The 19,266-nt window shown below is 42.2% G+C and overlaps 1 protein-coding gene across 1 annotated transcript in view; it reads left to right on the top strand.

Moving 5' to 3' along the window:
* Window positions 1-19,266, top strand: part of urb1 (URB1 ribosome biogenesis homolog) — a 43,461-nt gene that overhangs the window by 10,676 nt on the left and 13,519 nt on the right. Inside the window, exons 21-23 of the mRNA XM_063205930.1 lie at window positions 1,623-1,817; window positions 4,347-5,301; window positions 5,574-5,778. Of these exons, the coding sequence (XP_063062000.1) occupies window positions 1,623-1,817; window positions 4,347-5,301; window positions 5,574-5,778 (1,355 nt within the window). The remainder of the gene's footprint in view (window positions 1-1,622; window positions 1,818-4,346; window positions 5,302-5,573; window positions 5,779-19,266) is intronic.

Consider the following 19,266-nt stretch of genomic DNA (forward strand, 5'->3'; position numbering starts at 1 on the left):
TCACGGTTAGAAGAACTCTTAATCACTATGCAACTTTCTCATCTTCATAAACTGGCAGATTCTTAAAGAAAAGAAGTAATTATCAAAGTTGTTAGAGGCATAGTATATCTTTTTAATTTTCTAAACATGCTTTTGTGAAAGGCTTCCAGAGTCTATAGTCTGATATGGGCTCTGTTGGTGGTCGTGTCACGGTGTTAAGGGGCTGTTTTTTGTCCCCAACCCATGCAAGCCAGGTTGCTGTTAGTAGCTCACCACTGATGATGGACAGTGATGAGTTCTGCATATTGCAAAGGCAACGTGAGGACATCTCCCTGCCCGTTAGCTCAATCTCTGGAGAAAACAAAGCAGCAATCCAAAGCACACAGGTTTTCTACCCAAAAAGTGGTCATGGAGGAATTAAATTAAGGTTTTAAGAGTGGCCAACACAAACGGAAACGCTAGACTGAAACCCCCACAGCAATGTTGCAGAAGGATTTGAAGTATGAAGTCAAGCGTTTTGAGAAAACCCAACAGCATTCCGCAGTTTATGCAATTCAGTATGAAGGGGATTGTGCTCAGGTTTCTGCAAACCGACATGCAGAACTCATGATGACCTAATGTTCTTTCTAATATCCTAACTCCCGTCCTCCCTTGCTCCCTTGCCTGCTTGTGGCCTCGTGATGACGGCACTGACAACATAAGTGTATTTCAGTATCTAGCAAAAGCACAGTTCTAATGTCATCATTTATCTTCTTGTGTGCAATCTGGATGGTGAGAGAAGAGAGAATAGTCCCCCAAAAGTTGTTGTGACTTTGCCTGGCTCTTGCCCGACCTGTAGTTCCGCGCAGCTTCGTGAGGGCTCCAGAGCTACACACACACACAGAGGTCTGGTAGGAACCAGGCTAGTTGTGACAGCAGGAAAACTACTGAGGCGAGGCGTCAGCGAAACGTGAGGCCACAAGCACATGCCGAGGATGGGAGTCCGCATATTGGAAAGCACCACTAGTGAAAAACGGCCACAGTTATTGCTGTAAAGGATAGGGGATGTCACGCCAGATACTTAGAAAAAACTAACAGATTGACAACTGGATGTTGCTGGATGACTGATGACAGATATTTCAACTGTGTTGTCTTCACCTGCTTTTAGGACAGCCAGCGCGTAAAAATTGCACGATGTTTTACGTCTCATTTATGCAGAATTATGGGCATATCTTTGATGGCTCACTAACTTTCGAGCTCCACACTGTAGTTATCGTGCCTGGTGTGAACGACCAGTTTATAGCTGGTGGTTCACTGCACTTTTAAGTCCCCTCCCTGTTAATATGAGCTTTCCCAATCCCACACACTTTCCTCTTAGTCTTGGCGATTTGTGGCTTTTGTCCGTTCCAGCCCACTCCTGCCAAGCTTCTTTTTTCACTACTCACTGCCAATGTTTAAATAACAGCTTTCATTGGCGTGCTGATGTTTTCTCCCATTGACTGCATACACAGTCCATGGTTTCACCTTCACCGTTGAACGTAGCTAGGTAATTGCATTACCATGGTTCACTTTAAAAGCATACTAGGTAAAACACTGACTGTTGATGACCATTGCAATTTCAAGCTGTGCCTTATACCGTATTTCCCTTGTTTCTTCATTGTCAGCTTCCTAAGGGTGTGGGCGTGTCAGTGGTGGCCAGTCTGATGGAGGTGCTGCAGGCAGTGGTGCAAAAGCTGCAGAACTCGGAGACGGAGGGCATGGGGGAGGGGCCTAAAGCAGAGGAGGAGGGGCCTAAGACAGAGGAGGGGGAGGAGCTCTTCCTGGAGGTTGGCGCTGCAGGGAAGGACAACAAAGATGAGGTGAGCTAGTAATGTCTCTAATTGAGAAAGTAATGCATTGTAGTAACTACTATGTAATAATTGCTATTTATTAACCAAATTATGGTAGTGACACCAAAGATGATGGCTTTATGGAAACAAGCAAACTGCTTTGTTGTGAATACTATAATGTGAATAATAATAATGACACCAAAGGTAAGGTGTAGAAGTTAACTACTTTGTACTGTGGCTGTTGTGCAATACTGTGTGAAGTTGTGGAGAGGGCAAACTTCTGAGACATTTGTGTTGTGGCGGAAACACGTTATGTAGTACAACACGCTATTACGTATTATTATTGTGACGTCATCTGTCGAATGCTCCATTCATTTAAACGGGGCTCCCCAACGTTCGGACGTCTGTTATTTTTCGATAACGGACGGGTTGGTCTATAACAGACCGCTGTCAATGGCAACAAGACTTTTCACTGCTAAAGCGACTTTTCAACAAGACTCTAATCAGCTGCTGTGATAGACAGCACCCGTTGTCCTGGCTACCGCTGTCAATGGCAACAAGACGTTCACTGCTAAAGCCACTGGCTTGTATACAAGTCAGTGGCTAAAGCGAATGTTTCATATCACTCCGCAGGGGGTCCGGTCTTTTGTCACTCTAATCAGCTGCTGTGATAGACAACACCTGTGTCCTGGCTACCTAGCTGTTGCCTAGCGGTGTTCCACAACGGCACTGTTTTGTTTTGCGCAGCAACAATCTTAACATTAAATAGGTCTAAAGAAATGTCCCCGCCATGTGTGAATCATTTAAGTATATCCATATAATAAGCGGGTTAACTTTCGGCGAGTCGGTCGCTTTGTGGAATAGCAGCACTTCAGAGTCGGGGTCTAAAGATTCTCTCTGTCGTGCTGCTATTCCACGGTAGCGACCTTCTCGCCGAACGTTAACCCTTACGTAATTACTATGTTATAAACTGTGTATTGAGCTTATCAAGATGCATAACAGTAGACTGACCACTGTTATAACCAGGGCTCTAAATTAACTTTTTCCACCACCAGCCAATTTGGCTAGTAGACATTTTTTCTTACTAGCCAAATGGAAAGTCAACTAGCCATTTTTTTCTCACCAAAATAAACCATGCGTTAATTATGTTGCTTTTAATTATTTTATTAAACTAGGCTATGTCCTCAACACAGATAAACAATATAAATATTATACTCAATATAATTCAGTCTATTCTATAATTATTTAGTAATTATATTTTTATTACCTGCATTTCATTATTTTTCATTCCATTTCCATATACTGCACAGACAGCCAAACACTAGCCTATTACCTCACACACCATCACCCAAACCTCACATACAGTATAGGCCTACAACTCACACAAACACAGCATGCCTTCAACACTAATGTCACACACATACCAGACTTTCAACATAGCCAAACACACACACAACCAAACACTACAAAACCTCAGATCCCCCACACAGCATCACTTCACACACATTGGGTTAAATACCATGGACAATGCACAGAAGACAGGTGAAGGGGAGAAGAGATGAAGGGAGGAGGCGAGAGGAGGACAGGAGACACCCCCCCGCGCGCGCGCACGCACGCACACACACACACACACACACACCTACACAGTGCGTGAATGATGTCTGCATTGTGTGTTTATGCTGCTGCTGCGTGACACCTTCAAGTTCCTCCAGGTCAAATTCATATTAGCTTTACTTACGATGCACTTGGAATGACAATTACCGTTACGCTATGTCAACTAGATATCCAATAACACCACGGAGACCATGCTTACTTTGTTACTTTCGTCGCTAGTTTTTGTTATCTTTTTTTCACTTACTTGTGTCATACCCGTGCAGGGTCTTTGCGATGGCGTGGGCGTTATTAGGAAACGACAACTCCATCGTTTGTAGTTGCGAGGACCTCGCAAATATCAGACGGCTTCTGACGGCAACGACACTGTTTTGACAGACAGCTGTTCTAACTCCTGTCCCTCCACTCACGCGCGCCGTTTTCGCTCCACCAATACTCTTTTTCACTGTCACAACGCTACTGTTACTTGCATTCATCGACACATAACCGTGCTTTAACCACTGCCACATTATTTTTCATCAGACCAAAACCTACAAAACCAAAGTAATCCGCGCTAGTCCGCTAATTGAACATATTTTATCAACACTAGTTCCAGCGCGCGGGTATCAAACACGCAGCCAATGGATGTGAGGCTGCCTTATTGTGATTAACGGTCAGCCAATGGGTGTGGGCTACATCATGACGGTAGGACTAATGTTCATGGGTAATGTAGGCGACGTTTTGACGTTCATCAGACGGCAGCTACAGATCTGTGCGTGCAGCTGTTTAACATTCAGTCGGGCACGCGCTACCGGCCAATTTGGCTAGTGGATGATTTTTTCTACCAGCCAAAATGATTTTTCACCCGCATTTGGCGTGTTGGCGTGCGTTAATTTAGAGCCCTGGTTATAACCATATTTTGTTTATGTGGTGGTGGTCCTCTTCTCTCCTTGTGTTGTGATGCAACAGGTGCTTCTGGCTGTACTGAAGTCCATCTACCAGCACCCGTGTCTGGAGCAGTGGTTCCTGGCCCTGGAGTTGGCCTCCTTGCCCGCTCACTCCCTCAACCCTGTGCAGCTGAAGCGTCTCTGTGGCCAGCTCAGCAGCTCCATCTTGTGTCTGCTCCAGGCCACTGCAGACGCCGCGAGCCGGCTAGGGGCATCACTCCACCTCCTGTCAGGTTACCTCTCGGTCGTGCAGCGGGCATTGCTGAAGGAGCTGGATGATGTGGTGGAGAAGGGAGGTGAGGGCAAACGACACACGAAGGAATCGCTGGCACTGAAAGCCCTGCTGGCGTTGCATAAACACATGGACGTGACGGGCCTGAAAGAGGTCGTTTCTGCCCTGCTGCTGTTGCCCAAGGAGTACCTGGTGGTGGCGCCGACGGTGACGGTCACCGACGATGATTGTGACGTCACAATGGGAGATTCTTCTGCTGGGTCGTCGTCATCATCTCAGCTGAGCGTTTATGGAGCCGCTGCGCTGCAGGTGTTGACGGACAGCCCGTCGCAGGACGGCGCCCTCTACCTATCGCGAGCGCACCTGTGCGGCCTGGCTACGCTGCTCACGTCCTGCCGCAGCCAATCCCTCCAGGATTTCTTCCTCCTCGCGCTGACCTCTGACCCCGGAAGTGCTAAGCTGGTGCAGACGGACGTGTTGCTCTACTGTCTCCCAACAGGAAGTGAGGTGGGATGTGATGTCAGCGGTGGCGATGGCTCCCCCTCTTCCTCTTCCGCCTCCATGAGGGAGGTGGGGTCCCTGCTACTCCAGAACTGCTCCACCCATAGGCTGTGCTTTGAGCTGTGGTGCCTGGAGAACAGGGAGAGGCTGGCACGGGAGGCGGCCGGCAGTACGATGCTGCTCGGCCTGCTGGCTGCTTATCTCAAGATGGCTGCCAGAGAAGACCCCGCCAGACCCTCTGAAGGTTAGTGCCACAGAATTGTCTATAGTTGTACTTTTCTCTGTTTTTCTCTTTTTTTTCAGCCATTCTCTTAGTCTGGTGAATTGATGTTGCATCTAGTTACAAGATAGCAATTATCATTGAATCCTATGGGTCCAGCTTGCTTTGCACAGACTTAGAGAACTGCTGGAAGCACAGGAGAAAGTTAAAACCTAATCATCAAACTGAAGGGGAAGTGTAAAATAAGCTTATTTCATAAAATAATAATTCAGACAAATGCTTTTTCTGTCCTTCAGTGTGTGTGTTGGTGCTGAGTGCCCTGAAGGAGGCGCTTTTGCAGCCCCTGTGGAGCGCCATGCTGGCAGCCGAGGCTGGTGAGATGCTCAGTCTGTTCACCAACGTCCTGTCCAGCCTCGTTACCTTGACAACCGCATCTAGTGATGTCCTCCCTCTGCTGCCTGGCCTAAGATCCATCCTCAGTAAACCACATAGCTTTGAAAGGTACCGTGCCATCCGCACACCACAAAGACTTGATAACATTTACAAAAAGGATTTGAACAGCGTGCGATTTCAGACACATGTATTGTCATTTTTGACATTTTTGTCAGTGGCTAGTAGGAGTAATTAACTTCCACCCCTGGTTTTACAGATACAGTATAATGTTCAGCACCTTGTTTAAATGTACAGTCAGCCACACATCGGAGGCAAAAAGATCCAGGTCCAGGCATTCAACTGATCTGATAAAGGCTGTAGGGCCGGTCCGTGTTAGTGTTTTTTTTTTCTTTTTTTAAGTAACATTTTTATTGAAGGAAGGTTTTGTAATACAGGGTATACATTGTGACACATCCTTCTTTTTTCTTCTTTTTCAAACAAGGAACCCAGTCCCATCCAAACCCACCCTACCCACCCATACACACTGTCTTATTATGAAAGGAGAGTAATGTATACATAAAAATACATAAAATATAGAAAACAAAACAAAACATAGCACGTCTCGTTTCTGGTTAATATGTCTCAGCACAATATAAGTATACCCATGTACACATACAGTGCATTTGTTTACAGTTATACAGACAAATATGTACATGTATACATGTAATGTATAAAAGTGAGGAACAAAAGAAAAAGAGTAACAACAACAACAAAAAATGCACATATGCCGGGCCGCAATATGTTATCTTAAGGGAGAGTGGTGAGGGTTCCAAAGTATGAAATCAGTGGATCCCAAAGTTTATGAAATGTCTTTATTGACCCCCTGGTGAAATATTTAATTTTTTCTAATTTTAGGAAGAGCATTAAGTCACTGAGCCAAGTGGATGCTTTTGGAGGGTGGGGAGATTTCCACTTTAAAACTAACCTCCTTCGGGCCAACAGGGAGCCAAAAGCGAAAGCATTTTCCTGAGTGGTTGTTAATGGAAGCTCAGGATCCACTACTCCAAAAATGGCAAGTTCTGCAGTGGGCTGTACATTAGTACCAAAAGCGTCATTCAATGTTTCGCAAACACCAGACCAAAACTCTACAAGTTTCGAGCAGGACCAAAATGTGTGGGTCATGCCAGCTGCAGGCGAATTACAGCGCTCACACCTATCTTCCATGTTTGGATATATTTTGGATAATTTGAGTTTGGTGTAATATGTCCTGTGCAGAACTTTAAATTGTATTAGGCTCAAGCGTGCACAAGAGGATGTGCCATTGACTTTATTTTGAGCATATTCCCAGACAGTATCTGAAATTTCTGTCCCCAGTTCTTCTACCCAGTCATTTCGAAGTTTGTCTAGTGTTACACCCTGAAGGGAAGAAATTAAATGATAGATGGATGAGATTTGACCCTTGTGTTGCATATTGACCTTAAGGACTTTCTCCAGTCCTGAATCCTCAGGCAAATGGGGGAAAGTTGGGCTTAGTGACCGAATGAAGTGTCTTACTTGGAGGTATCTAAAATTATCTGAACGTTGTAGTTGACCTTTATCACTTATTTCAGCAAGACTACCAAAAACACCATCTATATAGAAATCACAACATGTAGACAAACCTTTTCTTTGCCATTCACTAAATGTGTGGTCTAGTAGAGCTGCAGGAAAGAGGTGATTTTTACAAATTGGGCTATACAGGGAGAATTCTGTAAGTTTAAAATGTTTTCTAAACTGTGCCCATATTTTGAGAGTTGAGATTACTACAGGACTGGACGTGAACTTTGAGGGTGGAAATGGTAATTTAGATGTTATCAAAGCAATCAGTGAGGTGGATAGACATGAATTTGCCTCGTCTTGGCACCAATCTGTGGTTGGGGTCTGAAACCAGCATATAACCTTTTGTATGTTACATGCCCAATAAAAATACTTCAGGTTTGGAAGTGCTAGCCCACCTACATATCTGGGTCTTTCTAAAAGATTCCTGCGAATTCTGGGGGTTTTATTGTCCCATAGAAATGAAGAGAGTACCCTGTTCAGAGATTGAAAAAAGATTTAGGAAGGAAGACAGGGAGACACTGAAACAAATATAAGAGTCTAGGAAGCACATTCATTTTTATGCAGTTAACTCTACCTGCAAGTGACAGCTGGAGTGTAGACCATCTTTTAATATCAGATTCTAAATTATTGACAAGAGAGGTGAAGTTTTTGTTGTAAAGGTCTGAGAAAGAACGGGTGATATTAATACCAAGATATTTAAAGCCTGATTTTGATGTATGGAAAGGAAGTTCGCTGTCTGAAAGTTGAAGTGCCAAAGTATTTACAGGAAAACATTCACTTTTGCTTAGGTTTAATTTGTACCCAGAGAATACACCAAACTCTTTTAAAGTATTCAAAATAGAAGGAACACACTTGACTGGGTCTGAAATGTACAACAACAGGTCGTCAGCATAAAGAGATACCTTGTGCTCAGTTCCTAGCCTATGGATGCCATGTATATCAGTAGAAGACTTTAGCTTAATTGACAAGGGCTCTATTGCCAGAGCAAACAACAGAGGGCTTAGGGGACAACCTTGTCGTGTACCCCTTGACAAAGGAAAACATTGAGAAGCCACTCTGTTCGTCACCACTGACGCTCTAGGAGAGGTATATAACAGTCGTACCCAAGAGGTAAATGTGGTACCAAAGCCAAACTTTTCCATTACTGCAAATAGGTAAGGCATTTCTGTCCTGTCAAACGCCTTCTCTGCGTCCAGTGAGACAACCACCTCTGGCACCTCCCTGGACGCAGGGGAGTGGACAACATTAAGCAGTTTCCTGATATTTATAAAAGAGTGTCGGTTTCTCATAAAACCAGTTTGGTCCATTGAAATAATAGGAGATATGACCTTGTCTAATCTAAGCGCAAGGAGTTTAGCTAATATCTTCACATCTGTATTTAAAAGAGAGATGGGTCGATAGGAACCACACTCAAGTGGGTCTTTACCTGGTTTTAGAATGAGTGAAATGGAGGCTTCGGTAAGACTCTGTGGAAGATGTTTTTGTGTTAAGGAATTATTAAACATTTCTAATAGAATCGGAACAAGTTGTTTACTAATTTTTTTATAAAATTCTACAGGATAGCCATCAGGCCCTGGAGTTTTGCTGCTCTGCATGCTCTTAACTGCGTCAATGACTTCCTGTAATTGTAAAGGGCTGTCTAAGTCATCTCTGGCAGCGTCGTCTAGAGAGGGGAAGTCAATGGTATCCAAAAACTTGTTCATGGGTGAGGTGTCACGTGGGAATGTATTAGGCATGGTACGGTTTACGTCGCAAACCGAAACCGTACGGTCTGCATGCCACGGAACGGGGTAGTGCGCAACCGCACGGTGCGCACGGTTTCCAAAAAAAAAGAAAGAGAGTGACCACCGGCGAACGACGCAATTAAAATCCTACTACTTTTACAAGCATACAACACAAAGACTACGTGGGATATTGGGTGTGGAAAGCCAACTGAAATGCATAATGTAACAGCATGCACCACCAGCTGACTAGGCTACAGCAGCCTGCGCACGTGCAGGTCGGAGCATCTCTCTCTCCCCCCTCTCTCTCCACGTTAGCGCAAGTGACTGCCCCCAGCCTTTATTCTGACCAATTTAAATTAAATGAACATGAATTTACAAAAAATGACACATTAGCAGAAGAAAGTAGACTATGACTTACGTTACAGTAGCCTAGTGTAGGCTATATCCACGTGGCATTGAATGGGGATTCCGGACGGCAAAATGCGAGATAATTGAACATATCCATCAGATTCACTGCGCTGTCCTTAACTGGAATCAACTGTTAGGCCTAAATATATGTAGACAGTTAAACTCTGATGGAATGAAGGGGACTTTGTGCTGTTGCCGAGTTGACATTGATGTTTAACACTATAACCAAAATAAAATTTGACTGTTTAACAGGCTCAGCTTCACAGGAGTTTTTGAAACATTCTTGTGCATACACTTCTAAAAAAACGATCTTTTTAAATTATTTGTTACCTTAACTCTCACATTTTAACATAACTTAACCCTATCACTTGTTCACTTAAAATTGAATTTGACTTCTGATTTTACTTCTATGCTTCTCACGGCGGCAGTTTCATGATAGGAAGCAACTGTGATCCTAAGCGCAAAACTCGTATCAAAATAAAAGTCCAATTCGTTCTCAGTGTGTCATTAACCAAAATAGTCATACTGCACTGACCTAATGGTCCCATTGCCTACAGGAGTGTAGCTGTTTTATTTTTAGACGTCAAATGTGTTATAGTATGTAATATTTGAATATTTGTCAACTTAAAAGTTAGGACTTAGTTTTCCCTTTTTGTGAAATAAATGGAAGCATGTTAAAAACATTGATATCTTTCCTCTTTCAGTAACTTCACCTTGTTACAGGTTAAATGAAGTCAAATTCAACATGCCCATGATAAGCTTACATTTTCATTCTAATTTTTATATTATACATTTCCAGTGCATAATGAATTTTATTAGTTATTAAAAAAACAAAACAAAAAACAGAACCGTACAAAACCGAAAACCGTGACCTTGAAACCGTGATATGGACCGAATCGTGACTTTTGTGAACCGTACCACCCCTAGAATGTGGATGTATACAAATGTGAGTAATATTCTTTAAAGGTGTTATTTATTTCCTGTGGGTCTACAGATAAGACTTGTGAAGATTTGCGAATTTGTGGGATCAGACGTGAGGCTGCTCTACATTTTAATTGATAGGCCAAAAGGCGGCCAGCCTTATCACCATGTTCGTAGTAATGACCTTTGGACCATAGTAGGTGTTTTTCAGTTTTTTCCAATGATAACAAGTCATATTGAGTTTTCAGTTCAATTCTAATTTTGTTTAATTCAGGTGTTGGGGATGCAGCGTATTGGTTGTCTATTTTTTTAATGGCTGAAATAAGTTCTTGCTCCTTTTTCTTCCTTTCTTTATTGCGTGATGTGGAATATGAAATTATCTCGCCTCTTATAACCACCTTTAGTGTTTCCCACAGAGTGGATGGGGAAATGCAGTCTGTTCTGTTAAATGATAAGAATTCGTCTATTGCCCCTGAAATGCGCTTACAAAAATGGTCATCAGCCAATAGGGCAGTATTCAATCTCCAGGTGTTATGCGGAGCAAGATTTTGTGAAAATGTGAGATCAAGGATGACAGGTGCATGGTCTGACTCAACAATGGCCATATACTCTGCTTTTTCAACCGCAGGAAGTAGTGTTTTGTCAATAAAAAAATAGTCAATCCTACTGTATGTATGGTGTACGTGAGAATAGAAGGAAAAATCTTTTTTCAGTGGGTACAAGAATCTCCATGGGTCCACACAACCAATCCTACATATAAAATCAGAAAGGACTTGGGACATTTTAGATCGAGTAAGGGTTCTGGGACATGAGCGGTCCATTTTTGGGTCAACTACTGTGTTCATATCGCCAGCCAGGATCAGCTTGTGTGTGTCCAGATCTGGTATGAGGGATATTAGTTTAGTAATAAAGCTGCTGTCATCCCAGTTAGGAGCGTATACATTTACAAGGACAGTAGGAGTGTTAAAGAGAGAACCTGATTGTGGAAAAGCTCGTTCTTTTCCTGTCAGGATGACGTTACAATTTCGAGTGTCGGAGGATGGATGGTCAGGAAACCATAATTAAACTTCGAAGCGTTTTTATTTTCGACAAAACAAAAATGTGCTCGTGGGCAACTTCAGACATAAACCCAAATTGGACTGGCAACTCAAAAATACTCAATACAAAATCAAAGTCAAAGCCAAACTTCTGACACTTTGTTACCGCTCTCAGCAGCAGCTACTTTTAACAACATTTCTGAAGACAGCTCACTCCGGTAAACAGCTGCTTCGCCTATCTCGCCCACTCTAAACAATGAGCTGGGTTTTTCATACCCTTCACTACGCAGGCAATTATTCAATTAACCAATGCAGACACAAAATCACAATTGGCCCGTACCATTTCTCCAGGACCTTTCCAAAACAAAACGCCAGTTACAAATCATATCGACAAACATTGCCCATTGTTGCCCACATAAACCCCACACCAAACAGACATAATTCACAAACATTATAGGCCTACACAACATGAAACATTTAGAGTCCGATCATTCAACACATGTCCATTTCAGTGCTTGACATCACGCGATGGAAATGCTGCCACAACGGTGCGCGCTCCCGTGTAGCAGTGTCGTGCGCAATTGGAGAGGAGAATGCGATTCTGAGCGGTGTGTGTGTGCGTATGTGTGTGTGCGTGTCCAACTGTCCAGCTCTGCCCGCTCCTCGCGGTGCACAGTAAATACACAAGTTCACCAAAATAAAGAGTGGTTTAAAATCAGTGAAAAGTGGCGAGGTCACCTTTTCACACTGATACTATAATATATCGGCCTTGAGGATCAGAGATTATTTTGGATGAAGTGAATACAATTTTTTTATGGATTAATATTGATACCCCTCGAGATTTAGTGTTGTAGCTGGAGTGGAAACTTTGCCCAACCCAATTCTTCTTCAGCCTAATCTGATCTGCAGTTATGAGGTGGGTCTCTTGCAAAAATACTATGTCCACCTTTAGCTTCTTTAAATGAGAAAAAACACGTGCCCTTTTAATTGGTCCATTGAGCCCCTTAACATTCCAGCTTGAAAATCGTACTGGTGACGAGCCCACATCAAACCCGACATTACGTGCATTATTACCATCAGACATATTCAGAAAAAAAAAAAAAAAAAATAGAGTGGTGACGAGACGTGCTCATAATGGCATGAAGCGCTTTTTTGCTTTTGAGGTCATATGTAAATAGAAACATGTTGGCAGTGTGTAACCCCCCTTCAGAAAAACAAAAAATATCCCCCCGGGTCCCTAAAAACAGCCCCTCTATCCCAAACAAACAACACACACAACCTATGTCTGTCAACTGAACAGCGACAGACTGCAGGCTCCCTCCTAATAATACAGTCTTCCGATGCATTCTAAACCGTCCGTGAAGAGAATGACCCTTTACTGTCATTGAAACATAAAAAGTGTTCATTATAAACAAAAGTCATTTAAGGTTCACAACCATTGTAGTGAAGAGAGAAAGAAAAAGTGTGAGAGAAAACAAATAAACAAACAAACAAAACAAAAACCCTGCGTAAGCAGACAAGCCGAATAGGCGTGTTGTTACAGACCGTTGTAGCCTCACAAATTATAGTCACTGAGTAGGCACGCGCGTCATTACAGCAAAATGGTTCTGAGCACAGACACCATTCGAGTAGGCTAATAGGTAGCAATGAATGTGATAATTAACTCAGTATTCACTGCCTGGGAAGTATGTCAGGTTGGCTATAAGTAAAGTTCAAGCAGATCACTGAATCCCCGCATCATGTTACAATGCACTGGCACTGTTATTCTAAGATACCTGGCGCTGTCGTGCCAAAAAGCGAGTGCCTGCCAGAACACGAGTGCCCTCATTGAAACCAATGGAAACCAATGACCAATTTTTCAGATATTTTTTACCCATTTTTGCAGATAAATCCAACACAATTTAAGATGGAAAGCCTATCAATAAAGCATCTACATTCCTTCTGGAAGTATTACAAAGAACTGGTTACAATTTCGGTATTATTTCCATAAAAGAATCTAAGAATTGTCATAACAAATGATACAGTTTCATTCAAATAGCTCATATTAAGTGGAGGACGAGTACTGTTTCATAAGCATATTTTTAGTTCATAAATTATGTAANTCATTTTGCAAAAAATAGTATAATTTTCCCTCAAAAAATTTCATTGGTTTCATAGTCAGCCTGCCATCAGCAGCTAAGGTGCTTAAATAAACTTTTGGTGGCATTTTTTGTTAAAAGTTGGCAACCATGCCAGACGTTATCAGCATGGGCTAAGGTTTCAGAATCACCTGGTTGCCAACATGGAACTTGACCTTTAAGGTCAAATCTGAAGGTCAAAAGGTCAAACACGGTCAAATAACAGTGTTATTTATAGTTAAAAATTGTTGCAAAGTTGTTAAAAGTGGAAAACCATGCCAGAAGTCATCAGCATGGACTAAGGATTCAGAATCAACTTGTTGCCAACACGGAACTTGACCTTTAGGGTCAAATTTGAAGGTCAAAAGGTCAAAACCTATGTATTTTAAGGTTAGACTTTTTGAAGGACGGTGTTCATGGAAATCTTTTTCAAAAGTTGGTAACTATGCTAGAAGTTATCAGCATGGACTAAGGTTTCAGAATCACCTGGTTGCCAACATGGAACTTGACCTTTAAGGTCAAATCTGAAGGTCAAAAACAATATATTTTCTGGTTTGCCTTTTTTGGTGATCTTTATATTCATGGAATTCTTGTTTTCAAAAGTTGGCAACCATGCTAGAAGTTATCAGCATGGACTAAAGTTTTAGAATCACCTGGTTACCATATAGAACTTGACCTCTAAGGTCAATTTTGAAGGTCCAAAGGTCAACCAAGGTCAATTAAAAAAAATGTTGGTGATGTGCTTTCATAAAATACAAGTTGTTTGCATGGTACTGTATATTGAATAATTAGTAGGCCTATAATTTGATATGATTTGATTTGGCTTATCATGGTGGGGCTCTGGCCTGTCATCCTTAGACATTCATCATAGCTCATTAGCATAAAATTAACTTAAACTTGTATTTTCACTCTCATCTAAATTACTTTATTCTTCTTTGTGAAGCACATTACGCTGCTGGTATGAAAAGGGATATGCCTTGGCTCACCAGTGAATTTGCTTTGCCCCATCAATTCACAGGCTTTCCATAGAAAAAATAATGACTTCTGTTATTTCTAATGTGTTTCAAATGGTTATAGCAATGAAGGATACTTGCTGATTTGCTATGTCATATCATGGTTAGGAAATTAAACCTACAGTAAGAGTAGAAATATTGCACACTTGTCTTGATGTTCTCATAACTACTGTAGAATGTTCTGTTGCAATTTCCCAGGCTTGAGTTCTTGTGTCACCTGTCCAAAGCAACATGCTTATCTTTGGGTATTGATCGGTCGAGACTTCCCTTTTTTTCAGAAAGACAAAAAGGCAATTGATATGTTACCACCAAGTGATGCATATGGATTGCATCTTGCATAAGCAAATCAGCAGGCAAATGTATGGCTGCAGTCTGACTAAATACATATCAACAAAGACACTGAGGAGGCTGGTGGTTGGAAATTTGTAGACCAACACTTGATGGCTGTGTGGCAAAGGAAACCTCCAGTTCCACATAGTAGCTTAGGACTGATAATTTGTGGTTGTAGAACCAAGTGGCCAATACATGCCTGCAGTTTCCTGAGGAATGGACAGCCCTGTATACCTGCATGTGATTAAAATGTAGAATGTTTAAACGCCGTAGGGATAGAACATGATCTGGATGACACAACCTTTTTGTGATAACAGCAACAATAGCTCCTTCAAATATTCAGTATGTACTGACGTCACATTTGAGCACATTCATCGTTTTAATTGTTATTGAAGTAAAGAAACAATATGATGAATTGCATTCTTGTTATTGACCATTTGCAATAATCACTTTCATTCATACCCTAATAATAAAGACTATATAACTTCTAAATATACAGTCCCCTAAAGCAGTGGTTCTTAACCTTTTTTTCTTAGCGCATCCCCTTACCTGTGCCGAAGACAAGCACCGCACCCCCAACACAAACTTCTACATGTGGATATGCACTAAAAAATGATAAATGAGTGATTCATTACAATGCTTCTTGGTTGAGACATGAATCAATACCTCAATGGATTCACATGGGAACCAAAACTTGTTTAATTTGGACTTCATTTGGCCTTATTATAATGTTTGCAAGTATAATTTTGGTCACAACCTCTACACAAACAAAAGTCTGTGCACCCCCTGGAATCTCTGGCGCACCCCCAGGGGGTGCCCGCACCCCAGGTTAAGAACCACTGCTCTAAAGTATTGGAACGGAAAGGCAAATTTTCTTGTTTTTGTTGTTCATTAAAGACTTGGGTCATTTGAGTCATTAGTAGGTGAAGGGTGACTCTCGCGACCACTTCCACAGTCCACTGTCAGAAACCCCCAAATGCAGCTTTTGACAGCGCTGTCCGCTTCGGGAGAAACCTCATCAAAACAGTGTTTTATTGTCTTTAGTATTATTTGTTCCAATACTTTCACTCACCTAAAATGATTTAAATAATAATAATTATCTCCTCCAGGTACTAATTATTTAATACATCATGCAAACAACATGGATTTTATGAGAGCACATCACAAAACCCCAAAACATTTTTATTTTTTTTAACCTCGGTTGACCTTTTGACCTTCAAATTTGACCTTAAAAGGTCAAGTTCTATGCTGGCAACCATGGACCATGAAAACTTTGTCCATGCTGATAACTTCTAGCATGATTGTCAACTTTTGAAAAATAATTCCATGGATATGAAGCCCCCCCCCCCCCCCCCCCAAAAGGCAAACTAGAAAATGCATTGTTTTTGACATTCAATTGTACCTTAAAAGTCAAGTTCCATGTTGGCAACCAAGTGATTCTGAAATCTTAGTCCATGCTGATAACATCTAGCATGGTTGCTGACATTTGAAAAACCAGACTAACCATTGTTTTTGACCTTTTGACCTTCAAATTAGACCCTAAAGGTCAAGTTCCGTGTTGGCAACAAGTTGATTCTGAATCTTTAGTCCATGCTGATGACTTCTGGCATGGTTGCCCACTTTTAACATAATTTTAACATTTTCTAACTAATTAACACTTTTATTTGACCGTGGTTGACCTTTTGACCTTCATATTTGACCTTAAAGGTCAAGTTCCATGTTGGCAACCAGGTGATTCTGAAACCTTAGCCCATGCTGATAACTTCTGGCATGGTTGCCAACTTTTAACAGAAAATGCCATCAAACATTTATTTTAGGGTCTTGGCAGGCTAACTATCAATGAGGGCACTCGTGTTTTGGCAGGCACTCGCTTTTTGGCACGACAGCGCCACCCGACGGTCGTAGAATGCCTTTGCCTCCTCTGGCGTGCCAAAGTTCAGGGTTTCCCCTTCGAAGAATACGCGCAGCTTGGCTGGATACCGGAGTCGGAACTTAATCCCTCTCAGGTAGAGTGAGTGCTTGATGCTGTTGAAGTCCGCCCTCCTCTGAGACAAACTGTTGCTGTAGTCAGAGTAAATCCGTACAGTGGCGTCCTTGTATTCCATGGCGTTCTGTGTTGCAAAGTGTAGGAGACGTTCCTTATCTTGAAAGCGGTGAAAGCATATCAAAAATGTCCGTGGATTTTCGTCAGCTGTTGTCGGTTTCTTCCCTACTCGATGCGCTCTGTCCAAGGTTGGGGCTGAGTTGAAAACTTTGCCGCCTGTAATTTCCATCAGCATTTCAGACATAAATGTCACAGTATCTCCATCACCTTCGCTGCCCTCGGGTACATTTATGATTCTCAAGTTGGATCGACGTGAACGGTTTTCCAGGTCTTCAATCCGATCGAGAAGGGCTGCGTTTTGCTTGCGCAGGGACTGAATGACTTGCTCCACTTCGGTGATTTTCTCAAAATTATCACCAGCTAAAGTTTCTGCATCGGTCAGGCGCGTTTGAAAACCATCCACTGTCTCTCGCAAAGCGTTAACGGAGGCATGTAAAGGGCCCACAGCTTGTTGGATGAGACTGGAAATGTCCTCTTTTATGCTGGTACGTTGTTTAGACAGTTCTTGAACCAGTTGCGACATTGAGATTCCTTCTTCTTGGGAGAGACGGTTAGCAGGAGACGCCATTGCAGCTAGCTTCTTGGCAATCGTGTTCCTTGTAGTCGGTGGAGCAGGATTTGGTTTCGGTTTTGAATGTTTGCTCATCATACGTTTGCAATTATGGCATATAGTACACTTTTCTACGTTATTAAAACTGACTTTCGTTGGACAATGACTGGATAATTTTAAAGTTATTTTCAAGCGAGGTCAGAGCTCTTCACCCTTGCTGCCTATCTCTCCATGGCGCCGCCGGAAGTCCGTTAGTGTTTTTTTTTTTGTATGCATTGTAATGCATTAGGCCAAAAAATACTTTTCTGACTGTTTAAATCAAGTGAATGCCTTGACCTGGTGTCTTTTTTTCTTAGGATTTTTTCAAGTTTGTGTCTTCCAAGAGCACCAGTTGATTTCAAGGGATGCGAGCAGTGCTCTACTGACTCTTATCTTGGTGCAATCAGTTCTATTCTTAGATGCATTGCGATTACTTACTAAATAAGGCTGTAACGATATTGCATCGAACCGAGGGATCGCGGTACGCAGACCCACGAACCCCTATCATGAAGCTTCCTCACAGAATCGCGATGTGCCCTTTTAAAGTTGTTACCCCTCAGTGTAGAACACAACAGGCAACACACAGGCAAGACTTTGCATATGCGCTTAAAAAGACCAGTAGAAAAAGGGTGCACACGTTCGAGTAACAGTTCCATTCACCCCTTTCTCATATAAAATGCTCCTTCCAACCAGCACGTTGTTGTTATCCATTGCCTGAGCAACCTCCGTGAGACGAAAAACTTTGGCAAACATCGGAAGGTGAAGGCCAAATGAACAACAGACCAAGAAGGCTTTTATAAACGTGTCAAGATTTTTTTTTACTCATGCATGCGCGATGTATTGCGAGTGGAGTTTGACGTTGGAGCGGAGAGAGAGAGAGAGAGAGAGCGCGCGCGAGAGAGAGAGCGCACGAGATGCTCCGCCTGCCTATAAAACAGCCTGGAATCGCTTGTAGGGAGGTGGCCGAAGTCGGACGAACGTTGAGGTCGATAGGCAGGAGAGCCTATTAGGCAGCATTATTTCTTCCCACATTAATGTTAGGCTATATTGTAAAATTACCGCCTACATAAGCAGAAAGCATGCTCCATTTCAGCCTCTGCATTCATTCTCGCTCTTGACAAAATGTCAAACCACAAAACAAAACGAAAAACGTGCGCGTTACGTAGCAGTGATAACTAACTGAGGTTCATTTCGAGTTTTGATTGTAGGCTACGGGCAGGCGCTGCTGCACGATCAAAAAAAAGCTACGGAAATATTTAACTTAATCAAAATTAAGTGTTGCATTTTTTTAAGTAGCCTAACTTAATACAACATGTTTCCTGACGATATAGGCTATGGCCAGTTTTAATGTTTGGATATTAATTAAAGTAAGACAGCTGCCAATGACTATACACCCTGACCACCCCACCTCTCTCTCTCTCTCTCTCTCTCTCTCTCTCTCTCTCTCTCTCTCTCAACATATGGTCTTAGCCTATTTATAAGCCTTTTTCCTTGGTGAACTAATATCCCTCATTTCTCTGTGTTGTGTTTTGATGTCAACACCTGGGAACAGGTTGCAGTGGTAGCCTATATCTGCAACATCATTCAGCCTTGTAAATCTACAAAATTAATGCAGGCCGGTAAATGCAAAAAAGATATTAATTACAAAGTATATATATAATTTATTTCTTCTTATTTTTTTTTCTATTTTTTTTTCTTCAATTTTTTTTGTGTGAAATCGTGGGGTATATCGAACCGTGGGTCATATATCGTGATACAAACCGAATCGTGGGTTG

This window comes from Engraulis encrasicolus, chromosome 8, assembly GCF_034702125.1.
Source record: "Engraulis encrasicolus isolate BLACKSEA-1 chromosome 8, IST_EnEncr_1.0, whole genome shotgun sequence".
In the NCBI taxonomy this organism is placed as follows: Eukaryota; Metazoa; Chordata; class Actinopteri; order Clupeiformes; family Engraulidae; genus Engraulis; species Engraulis encrasicolus.